At 40.1% G+C, this 12,811-nt stretch overlaps 1 protein-coding gene across 5 annotated transcripts in view; it reads right to left on the bottom strand.

Annotated features, from left to right (window-relative positions):
* NEK5 (NIMA related kinase 5) overlaps positions 1–12,811 on the bottom strand; it is a 39,359-nt gene that overhangs the window by 12,147 nt on the left and 14,401 nt on the right. For all 5 annotated transcript variants that reach the window (XM_072134489.1, XM_072134485.1, XM_072134488.1 and 2 more), the window contains exons 2-12: positions 11,730–11,866; positions 8,651–8,747; positions 8,405–8,502; positions 6,434–6,517; positions 6,280–6,350; positions 4,681–4,767; positions 4,180–4,234; positions 2,812–3,012; positions 2,563–2,659; positions 1,421–1,560; positions 825–1,000 (exon numbers count right to left, since the gene is read on the bottom strand). In XM_072134489.1, the coding sequence (XP_071990590.1) occupies positions 825–1,000; positions 1,421–1,560; positions 2,563–2,659; positions 2,812–3,012; positions 4,180–4,234; positions 4,681–4,767; positions 6,280–6,350; positions 6,434–6,517; positions 8,405–8,502; positions 8,651–8,747; positions 11,730–11,846 (1,223 nt within the window). In that variant the 5' untranslated portion in view covers positions 11,847–11,866. The remainder of the gene's footprint in view (positions 1–824; positions 1,001–1,420; positions 1,561–2,562; positions 2,660–2,811; positions 3,013–4,179; positions 4,235–4,680; positions 4,768–6,279; positions 6,351–6,433; positions 6,518–8,404; positions 8,503–8,650; positions 8,748–11,729; positions 11,867–12,811) is intronic.

Here is a 12,811-nt window from a genome sequence, read left to right as displayed (position 1 = left end):
CAAATTCAACTTAAGTACAAACCCAAGGAACCTTTCTTATATGTAACCCGTTTGAGCCACTTTATGGTAATATAATTTACAGTGAAAGACACTGTTACTTGATTTCTAAATGGCCATTTTATAAACTGTATTGTGGCATTTGTATCACTGTTCAATGACATAGTGGGGCTCATTTACTAAGGGTCCCCAAAGCGCATTTTCGCCAATTTCCGTTTTGTGCTGAATTGCACCGGGATTTTGGCGCATTGGCGTCAGCTTGCACGCGACAGAAATCGGGAGCGGCCGTCGGACAACCCAACGGATTCGCGGACAACGCGCAAGATTTAACATTTAGAATTGCACTTACATGCAACGGGAAGAATAAGGTGAACTCCGGCGGACCTCGGCGCGGAAACGACACATGCAAGAAACTGGACGCATGATCTTAGTGAATCGTAGCAGACCCGAATCGTCGTCGTACAACACACCACGGGATCGTGACAGGACCGGGTAAGTAAATGTGCCCCAGTAAGTTTATTGAACATTTCATGGTAGGAGTAGAGTGTATGGTAACAGAAAAAAATACTACTTAAACTGGGGCTATATATGATGAACAAAGAAATTTAATATTTTCCTTGAAAACCACCATTGAAAAAAACACCCATCTGTGCCACCGATATCAAACTTCAATACAAAAATCAACAGAATGAGCTATGGAGGTACCAGTAATGTCAACCCTTGGTTCAGAGGTCAGCCCAAATATCTCTCTGCTACATAAGAAGACACTTGTATCATACATTGTGCATAGGAATAAATAGTTTACGTTAATCTAAGCCAATACTTACCATTGTTGCTGTGGGGAGGCCACTCTTTGGTTTCCTTGCGCCCCATACTGAGGTTGATAACCATGAGGTCTATGTTGTATGTTGTTTAGTCTGTCATAATAATGCTCATAATGTCCTTGTATCCTTCCAGGCGATGCTCGCTCTTCCATCCTTTGTCCATAATAATGAGCAGGTGGCTAATAAAATTAACAAAATGCAAATAAATAAACATTTATTTTTGGGATGTAGGATGCATCTAGTTTTAGTATTACATTTCTCTTTGTGGCTTTCAATGTTATTGGTCTCTGTTTTTGTACTGAAATCAAGTTGTCTTAGTATTTGGCAAGCAAACAAACTGGCCAAACTGGAATGAAGGTGACTGTAACAAACACTTGATTGTATTGATGATACATGGAGATCCACAGGTCCATCATAGATGGAGGCTGGGCCCTCGAACTCCTCAGCCAAGCCCAACACTCTTTTTACCTTTAGGTCACTTAAATAACAGCATGAAATGACTATTATATTTATTGGTGGGTTGCTTTGTATTAAGTAAGCATTGTCTTTGATCTTTTATAGGATCTTTTATCTTTGATCATTTCTAAAACATTGATCACCTTAGCAGGACTGTGGTTTTGAAGACGTGAAGGGGGCTTCCATTCATTTCTATGAACATTTTCTGCACGCCACGGTAGAGGCGCCACTTTGTGTCGTGGAGGATGAAATTCCTGAACTCTGTTCCTGACGTTTCTTGGAGCTTGTGGGAAGTAGAAAGAGTGAGCACATTCATGGAAACATTTCTTGTCATTCATTTTGCCTTTAATGTAAATAGACATGATGTCGATATGGACAAGGAACCATAAACCAAACAGTAGATCCATATACAGAATTTCAGGTAAGCCACTGCGGGCCCCTTTTTCAAACAAAATTGGACACTAGAAATATATAACCATAATAATGAAGAGTGGGCACCAGAAGAATTTTATCTGATGGACCCAAGGAACCCAGTCTGACACTGGTCGTCTGCCACCATTATTATTGTTGTCTTTTATGTATATAAGGAGCATTTATTTGATCTCTTTGTTCAGCACTGTATATCAGTATTTACCATACAGCCCTAGTGTAAGGTAAATAAGCCGGAATTCCAGATATGGTCTATGAAAACACGGAACTATTCCTTTACAGTTAGTAGACCTGGAGGAGATCTGATATTCTCCTGAAGTGGGTGTCCTTCACTACTGAGTATTTGGAGTAAAGTAGCAGGAGGTGGACCTCATCCTCAGTGGCCTCCTGGTCTATCCATCTATTTGTATTCATCTATGTATCTCTATAAGTCTATCTATATGTCTACCTATATGTATCCATGTCTGTCTATTTGTATGTATGTATGTCTATCTATCTGTCTGTATGTCTATCTATACCCTACATCCCTCACATACAACTTCACATCTTACCTCACACATTAGTGTCTTGTACTCATTGTATATAGTAAATATCAAAGCTCAGAGCTCATATTAATGACCAGTGGCAAAATATAAGCTGAGCTGTGATTGGTCGCTAACTGCCACAGCAGTCAATGGCTCCTGTATATAGTGGTTAAGAAGTGGATTTTGAAAAGCGTGGGGCGAAAATTTTGACTCAAAACCGAGTCTATGACGTTCCCTGAGTTACAGAAAGCAGCTTGTTTTATATACTGTATATAGTATTTAGACTCTACAGTGGAGTTCACATATATATGCCAAAAAACTTGCATTATTACCTGGATTGGGCTTAGGTGTTACGGGTCCATGTGCTTGTTTGACTGGTAAAGGTTTGTTTCGGTGTAGTACTGTATGGCCGAACTCCTCTTCCATTAACTACAAATTCAGCAAATCATAGATAGAAATATGGATATATGCAAATATATGTAATTTGATAGAGGAAAAGCCATTGGCACATACAGAGTGAAGTGATGGATTCTGGCTTCATCCATGCACAGCCTCTTTAAAACTAATTAAACTTTGCTCACCTTTGGACTCAGGAAATTGGATATGCGCTTTTCAAGAAAGGGTTTCTTCAATATGGAGGTGATAGATGGACGATCACGTGGGGAAATTTTAAAGAGCTGGGATATTAATGTTCTAAGATCATATGAATATTTTGCAGAAAGTGGCTCGTAGCGTCCCCGGCAGATCTTTAGCACTAGTTGTCTGAGGTTTCCAGCTTCAAACTACAAGGAATGCAAAATAGATGGTTATTTAATGTAAGATAAGAAACATAAAGACCCAAATACAAAATTTATACAGGTGGTCCCCTACTTAAGAACACTCGACTTACAGAGGAGCCCTAGTTACAAACAAACCTCTGGATATTATTAAATTACTGTACTTTAGCCTTAGGCTACAATAAACAGCAATAACAGTTATCACAGGTGTCTGCAATCAAGATTTATTATTAATCCTGGTTCTGATGACAACCCAACGTTTTCAAAATCCAATTGTCACAGAGACCAATTATATAATATACAGTTCCGACTAACATACAAATTCAACTTAAGACCAAACCTACAGAACCTATATTGTACATAACCCGGGGACTACTTGAAAAGGGATCCCATACTTATGTCACTTATGTGTACCGTATATATTGCACAACTGCTGCCCATGGAATATTTCTATATTTTACTATACTTTTTTTGTTGCCCATTGCATGACCTACAAAGTGTTCACTGTAACTCTTCATATTTACACACAGCCTGGTACACAAAAATTAGTACTTCACACCAATTGTTCCATTCCCATTATTGACTTTTTGTAAGCTCTAGTAGCTCCAATGCCTTTTATATCATTATCAGTACAGTATTTTTCGGACTATAAGGCGCACCGGAGTATAAGGCGCACTATCAATTAATGCCTGCTAAAACGTCTAGGGTCATATATAAGGCGCACCTGATTACAAGGATGAATGACCAGCAGGTGGCAGACCTGTGCACAGTTCAAGGCAGCTGTTGTCTGTAAGTACGGTTCATATATAAGGCACACTGGACTATAAGGCGCACCATTGATTTCTGAGAAAATCAAAGGATTTTTAGTGCGCCTTATAGTCCGAAAAATATGGTTCATGTTTTATCAGTATATGTGTTCTAGCAATTGTCATGTTGAGGTGTTACTTTAAGTTTCTGGGCTTTAGTGTAATGCGGCTTTTACTTACAATATACCTCATGGCATTTATAATAATGATATCTTCTTATGTGACAGCAAGAGAAAAAAGAAGCTTAATGTGCAAAGCAAAAGACTGTTACAAGTGGCAAGACGCAGGTGATTTTAATGTAACTTATTTCTTTATTTTTCCATTTGTCTATTATGCAGTGTTTGCACAGTAAAAGCATATTACTCACTGGATGTTTGAGAGTACAAAGTTCATACAGGACACATCCCAAAGACCAGATATCCCTAAAACATGCAAGGAAATTATATAGTTTAGTAGATGCTTATGTATCTTAATGTAGTTAAAGATTATGTAAACATTTAATGCTTTTTATTTTGGAAATGACTAGAGAAGGGGATAATAGTAAACCTTATAACATACTTCATTAACAGTTTCTCTCTGCCTTTTTTTCTCCTCTTTCTCCTGTACTGAGAAGTGAATCTGAAAGCATTCAGAGCTCTGTCACCACAGGCAGATAAGCAGACTAATGATTAACTCCTTCCACACCCACTGAAAATTTCCCTTGATGATCCAACTCTCTAAAGAGATCTATCCAGGGACTAGACACTTTATCAGGTTCCTTTATCCATCAGCTGAACTTTTGTTTAAAAAATATTTGATATATGTTTATGGACCATTTTCAGCAGTACCATTCCCTTCTAGTCTTTTATATAAGGGTTAAACAACTCACGTTTTATTGTTATAGGGTCGGTTTTCACAGATTTCTGGAGAGAGGTAGTATGGAGTCCCAACACATGTCCGTGCGAGCTCCATTGTACTTTGGTGGAAATAACACAAAAAAAAATTAATCAAATTTTTAGACTAAACTGTATTTGATGGCTGTAATCACTTGTGTTCATGGTGATATTACCGTTTTGATTTGATCATTTAGTAATGTTAAAATAAAGAAAATATTGCATATATATAACATAAAGGGAACACTTAAATAACACATCCTAAAATGAATGAAATATTCCTGTTGAATAATTTGTTCTGTAGAAAGTTGAATGGGCTGACAACAAAATCAATGGAAATATAATGTATTAACCAATGGGGGCCTGGGTTTGGAGTCACCCACAAAATTAAAGGGGAAAAACACACTACAGGCTGATCAAACTTTGTTGATGTAATGTCCATAAAACAAGACATAATGAGGCTCATTATTGTGTGTGGCCTCCACGTGCCTGTATGGCCTCCCTACAACGCCTTGGCATGCTCCTGATGAGGTTGCAGATTGTCTCCTGAGGGATCTCCTCCCAGACCTGGACTAAAGCATCTCCTGGATAGTCTGTGGTGCAACGTGACATTGGTGGATGGAGTGAAACATGAGGGCCCATATGTGCTCAAACTGACAAACCGGTCGTGCTGAAGGATGTTGCAGGCAGCAGATTGCTATCCACGGTGTCTCCAGACACGTCTGTCACATGTGCTCTTTGTGAACCTGCTTTCATCTGTGAAGAGCACAGGGTGCCAGTGGCGAATTTGCCAATCCTGGTGTTCTCTAGCATTTGCTAAGTTTCCTGCACGGTGTTAGGCTGTGAGTACAACCCCCATCTGTGGATGTCGGGCCAGCATACCATCCTCATGGAGTCGGTTTCTAACTGCTTGTGCAGACACATGCTGGAGGTCATCTTGCAGGGCTCTGATAATGCTGCTCCTGTTACACCTTGCACAAAGGCGCAGGTAGTGGTCCTGCTGCTGGGTTGTTACCCTCCTACAGCCCCCTCCATGTCTCCTAGTTTACTGGCCTGTCTGCTGGTAGTGCCTCCAGCCTCTGGAGCAAACCTTCTTGCCACAACTCACATTGATGTGCCATCCTGGATGAGCTGCAATACCCAAGCTACTTGTGTGGGTTGTTGAGTACATCTCATGCTACCACGAGTGTGAAAGCACCACCAACATTCAAAATTGACCAAAACATCAGCCAGAAAGCATTGGTGCTGAGAAGTGTTCTGTGGTCCCCACCTGCAGACCCAATCCATTATTGCCTGTGAAATTGCTTGTCAATCAGTGTTGCTTCCTAAGTGGACAGTTTGATTTCACAGAAGTTTGATTTACTTAGTTATATTGTGTTCTTTAACTGTTCCCTTTGTTTTTTTGGGTAGTGTATATACATACACATATTTATATACATATATATCTAACAATTCAGTTTAAAATTCAGTGAAGGTTTTTTTTATGTTGTACATTTGCCTGCCTTCCATCATACCATATCAGAAGTATGATAGAAGGTAGGGTATACTTAAAGTCTATGTTTAATGTGTGCTAGTTACCTACATATTGTACTTACTTGTTCAGCATTCTTGCTATACCAAAGTCTCCCAGCTTAGCCAATGTCCCATTATTAGCTAGAAAGATGTTCTGTAAGTTGTAATGAAATTAATAGATAGTGAGTTCAGGATTATTAACTTTTATACGGCCCGGTACTGTCATATTACTTATACCTGAGCTTTAATATCCCGGTGAAGTACTTTGCGGTCATGGATATGTTTAAGACCCAAAGAAATCTGCACAAACCAGTTAAGGATCTGTAATGACAGATGTAATGGTGTCCAATAAAGTACATACATATAAGCAGTATATGTTACATCATGTATACAGTAATATTATATATGTAAACATATAGGGGCAGATTTATCAAGCAGTCTGAAAGTCAGAATATTTCCAGTTGCCCATGGCAACCAATCACAGCTCAGCTTTCATTTCACCAGTGCTCATGAATATGTTAAAGGGGAGCTGTGATTGGTTGCCATGGGCAATTGGAAATATTCTGACTTTCAGACTGCTTGATAAATCTGCCCCATACTATGTACCCACCTTCTCTAACACTATCATATATTGCTGTCAGGTAGAGGCAAGTAAAATGGTACTATAAGGCTATCTACTCCAAACATGTTATTTTCACATATTGCATGGCCAGTTGTTAGCACCCCAAGTCTCATCAGTACAAGAGGTCTGCCTGAGCTGCAAAAATGTGCAGGAATAGGACCGGTCATATAATTTGCGCCATGGAAATATATGGGACCATGTCCTATATGTTAAAACAACAACACGTGTCCCCATTGTATGTTCATGTGCACAAGGCCTTAGAGAGAAATATTTGCCCACAAACCTTGAGAGAAACCATCAAGCCATCGCACCACTGAAATTAATGGTAACTGCTAAGAGTGCTATGCCTTACAGACTAAATACCTAAAGTTATGTGTTTCTGTAGTCTACAGCAGTGATTTTCAACCTTTTTATACTTAGAAAATCCTGGGGCACACCACCAACCAAAATAGCACAAAATGACACTAAAACCGTCATATTATACATATACTGTAGTTAACAATATAGATTCTAAATTTATTTTACTCACTCAGTGAGTGAGTGTGAAACCTCTTCCTCAACAGTTCTCACTGCTGATTATTATGTGGCTCATATACTGCAATATAAAGGGGTACAATGAGAAGTACTATGGCCAGAGTACGAGTGCCAGCTCATATACTCAGCATATGAGCTGGTACTTGTAGTACTCCAGCCTCATGACTATAGTATTTCTCATTTTACATCGCTGCGCATTGCCGGGAAACAAAACACAGGGGGCACCATAGTTTGGGGAACTTTCCCCGCGGCACACCCGACCATGTGTCGCGGAACACTAGTGTGCCACGGCACACTGGTTGAAAATCACTGGTCTACAGTATTGGACAGTCTACAAAATGTCTTGCAGTATGAACCCCTCCCACTTTACTTTGTCATTTTGTTTGCTCCTACCACATAGCTTCAAAATGTGATTTATTATAGGTGGTTTAGTAAGTGATCCTTTATATTAGTAAATGTGTTGCATGATTTGTTGTTACATATATACATATGTTACATATAATGAGCATCTGTAGGCACACACATATCCAGGTAGTTTGGCAGTAATTGCCCAATACCTCACCCACTCAATGAGGCACTTTTACTAAGGGTCCGCACGACGCATTTTCATCAGGTTCCTGACTATTTCCGATTTGCACCGCATTTAAGTGGGGGATTTGGCGCACGTGATCGGATTTTGGCGCAATCGTGCCAACTTGCATGCAACACGAATTGGAGGGTGTGCCGCCGGACGATCCAACTGAGCGCGGGATTTACAATTCAAATTGTGTCACATGACAATGCACTCACATACACTGAGAAGAAGAAGGTGAACTCCGGCGGACCTCAGCGAGGAGCGACACATGCAGAAAAATGGATGCATGATCTTGAAGAATCGTGCCAGATTTCATCATGGTCGGAGAAAGCACCTCAGGGATCGCGACAGTACCGGGTAAGTAAATCTGCCCCAATGTGTGCAACATTTTTCTTCTAGCATATTAATATGACTACTGGTTGTGAGTGAGTGGATGATGCAACATCTGTAACACAATGAATTTTTAAGGATTGTCTACCTGGTCTTCATCAAACAGCACCCCCCTCTGCTTGTCAATCCGCTTCATCAGGTCTCCTCCATCACAGTATTCCATTACAATGTACAGATTATTTTGCTCTGAAATGATACGTTTATGGTTATTAATGTACAGACAGATTTGATTCTTGGTCTGGTTATATCTTGGTTATATCTGTGTCACATGTATTGATACATTCCTGCGCTGTCATCCACCTTTTACCCATTGTCTTACAAATTAGTAACAAACCTTCTATTGATGTGAAAAACTTGACAATATTTGGGTGATTCATCTTAGCCAGAAGAGTAACTTCTTTGTGAGACGCCTCTTTCTCCTTCCTGGCCATCTACAGAAGACAAGACATCAGAAGTCATCATTAGAAAGTCAGTCTTCAGAGTAATACAGAAAATAATGATAATGTATATTTATATAGTGCCATCATATTCCGTAGTGCTTTACAAATCATAAACTAGAACAACAATGAAAAAATGTACTTTATATAACGCAAAGTAATATTCTGACTGTACAGGTGCTTGCACCAATCACTGATCTGGTAACAGAATACAGACTGCCATAAATAGACATATGGGGGGAGATTTATCATAGGTCTCTTAGAGCAGAACTGTTCTAGATGCCCATGGCAACCAATCAGAGCTCAGCTTTTATTTCCCCACAGCTGTTTATAAAATGAAAACTGAGCTCTGATTGGCTTCCATTGGTAACCAGAACAGTTTTGCCTCAGAGACTTAATGATAAATCTCCGCCATGGAGAGAGATGGTGTGGAGGTGGCTTATTCACGATTTTAATCACTTCTTTAATCAATTCTTGCAATGCAATGCTTGAGAATTTGCGATGAATTATTCGCCATAAAACTTCCGTGGAAGCAGTGATAAATCTCCCACATCACTTCTATTGGATGGTCTGTAACGCAGGTAACAACAATTACAATTTCCCAGAAGCAGTGTCAGGTTTCTGAAGGTGAAACTTGCTAGGAAACAGCATATCAAAAACACCAAAAGCCACCAAACATGTTGTGGATTAACCGAACAGAATTTTAGCTGTTTTAAATGTGACTTATAAAGTTACTATTTTACTTGATGAAAATTTGGGTTTAATTTAAAGTAAAAAATTAATAAAGTTGGAAAGAAATATTAAAACAATCTAATACAGTACTACTAAAATGCTACTGTATTGAAAAATATGAAAAATCTGTGCTAAATACAAACCAGCTTCAGCTACTCTTAAGGGCAAAGTTATTGAAATTGTTTCTTAGAGATTTGCAAAATGACCAATTCCATAAAGTGAGAACTACTTTGTAAATCCACCTGCGGCACTGTAGACTTCCAGTCCATTTGAATAAATCCTAAGGCGGCTGCACACGAACAGCCCATAGAAACTGACCTATATGTTGGTCCAATTCCACAGACTTGCACAGGACAGGAATCCTTGCATTATACAGAAATATGATGCAAGGACTCCCTGTCTCCCAGCCAATCTGCAGTGCCGGTACTGTATTAACTGTTTCAGTGGCCCGGCAGTACAGCCCACAGGGCGTCCATGTGTCATATTTCTGTATTATTTAAGGGCTCCCGTCCTGTGCAATGTGTGTAGTCTGTGGTACTGGATCAAAATATGTGTCCATTTCCACGGACTTGTGTGCAGCCGACATAACATGTAGGTATTATTCAGGTAATAATGGAGAGGGCCTGCCAGCAAACTCACATTTGGGTCCCTTGCCCATAAGTGATTTTCTCATACGAGTCCTGCCTGGTTCTACATCTGACAGCACTTGGACAGAACTTTGACTCATTGATAGTCTATTGCTCTATGCACACGTCAGATATTTTTCACAGTCCATTGATCCAATCCTTTCAGAGAAAAAAATAACATGCACCGCTCTGGTTTGTTCCTCGCCAAGTCAATAGGGGAGTGTGATAACGCCATCTGCGTGGAGTAATTTTTTCGCTCATGTTGTTCAGAGAAGTAGCTCAGAGCTGTAAAAATCAGTTGTAAAAATCTGACAAGGACTACAAAAAACAGCTGGTTAGAGAACACTAGGTCTGAAATCTGACTAAATAGGGTAAAAATCGGGCAATTTGGCACTCCATCTGGGAAACTGACCTTAGGGCTTCTACATGCCTTCATTAATTCTTAATGTTTTTTTGCATTTTGAGGTTAAAGGGAACCTGTCACCAGGGACCTCATATTCACTAAAGACAGGTTGCGAAAGCGTATTACACCTGCAGTGCACATCTGTCTTTCTGCCTTTTCTAAGTATTTGCATTACAATATAATTGTGTGTTATAACTTACCTTGCACCCTGACAAAATCCTGGGGTAGTCACAGGGGCTGGGCTTTGGTTTGGATGCAAAAAACAACATGTGCCTTGTCTGTGTTACTCCCTCCTCAGATCTTAGCCCCCACCTTTGTGCTCCTGTCTTGCTCCACCTCCTACTCCTTCTCAGAGGTCACATCATGGTGAGCCTGACATCAGTGGGGGAGGGACAAGCTGTACAGGAGCACAACGATGGAGGCAGCCTGCAGCTCAGAAAAGTCACATGTTGTTTTTTGAGATACATCCAAACCAAGGCCCAGGCTCTGTGCCTACCCTAGGATTTTGCCAGGATGCAAGAGTAAGTTATAACACACAATTATATTGTAATGCAAATGCTTAGAAAAGGCAAAGAGGCATTTTTGCACTGGAGGTGTCATGGGCTTTTACAATCTGTCTTTAGTGAAAATGAGATCCCTGGTGACAGGTTCCCTTTAAAACTAGGTGCAGAGACTATTCAGGTATTAAAAATGGAAAGATTTTACATATGTTCTGTGTGTTTGATCAATTTAATCGGACTCTCACATTATCTACTTTGCTAGTTCTATCTGCAAAATGTAGACTCAAATATTTTTCTTCATAGAAATAGCACTACTACTGTCAGCATTGCCAAAACTGGATATACATGCACAACTGCTTAGGTAAGATGCTTATCATCCAGGTTAAAGGTAGCAGTTTATTTTACTAGAAAGCAAGGTGGATTCAAGGGAAACTTATGCACATTCACTGAACCCTTCTTCAGTGATAAATCAAATATGTGAGTGTCTTGACTTCCGTGGCGGAGGCTCCACCAAACTCCTGAGACCAACTCACTGAACCCCTGGACCCACTGAATTAGATTAAGAACCACTTGTCCACAACTTCTAATCCTCTGCAACTGGAATTCTGCCAGAAACATGATATCTGTGAATCCGACCTAATTCTGTAATGCTGTGTATAGAACATTGCTATAATGCAGTAATATGTTTATCATATATGAAATATTATATCGGTACCTTGGAGAGATTCACTTCTTTGATGACACATTGGATGTTATCCTTTTTTCCTTTCGCCAGGAAAGCCTTTCCAAACGCTCCTTCTCCGATCATCCGAATGATTTCGTAGTTATTCATCTTTTATGGTCTGATTGGACCTTAATTAGGAGAAAGGGCTCAATAAATGTACAATAACCTTCACCAATAGCAATGTTACACAATACTGTACTGCACTGCAGAGGTCCGGGCAGAGGTTACTTTCCTTTCCAGTGGGTATTGTGAGAGCTGACTGAATATTTAAAGGGATGGTCTCTTTTCCTCTTAATGTTTAATTACAAAAGGAGGCTTCAATGTTTGTGATCCCTTTTCTACAGGCTATTGGCATGATCTATGACAGGTCTACGGGGAACATCAAAGTCAAGTGAAATAAATAGTTCCCAATAAATGAGCATTGCTGCAGCAATACTTAGCACTTGTGACGGGGTCAGTGCTTATGAGGATCTATAGTCCTAAGAATAATGTGTTAGGGGCTCCAAGGATAACATAGTAATTTAATAGGAAATAGCAGATTACCTAAAATAGTAGTTTCACAAAAGGCAACAAGCTTGGTGGTTACAATAGTAAGCTAACATGAATGTTATGAAATGCTCCAGACAAAGGTCTTCAGGGAATCACTCATGGGGGAGGCACACAGTTGATGACACAGGACCATAAGATTTAGTTGCACCTCACCTGCAGCAGTCTCATTCAATGTATTCCTTAGGGCAGTGATGGCGAACCTTTTAAAGGGGACCTACCACCACAATTCTACCTATAAAGGTAGAACAGGTGGTAGGTGGATGAATGGGACGTAAGAATAGCCCTTTTTGGGCTAATCCTTACGTCCCGGCTATCCTTTTGTAAACTTTCTATATATGCATATAAATATATATGCGTGGAGTAGCCGGACATGAGGCTACTAGTCGTGGCTACTCCACGCCCCAGTAGCCTCGTTCCTCCGCCTACCAGGTAATCTTAGGCGTGAAGCTCCTCGTAGCTGCGCGCCCTCGTCCGAGTACCCGGCGTTCTGCACATGCGCAGTAGCGTCAGCCTCGGAGCTACGG

The sequence above is a fragment of the Engystomops pustulosus genome, chromosome 2, assembly GCF_040894005.1.
Source record: "Engystomops pustulosus chromosome 2, aEngPut4.maternal, whole genome shotgun sequence".
NCBI lineage: Eukaryota > Metazoa > Chordata > Amphibia > Anura > Leptodactylidae > Engystomops > Engystomops pustulosus.
Note: the sequence above shows the minus strand (reverse complement) of the source record. Positions and strands in the feature narration are given on the sequence as shown.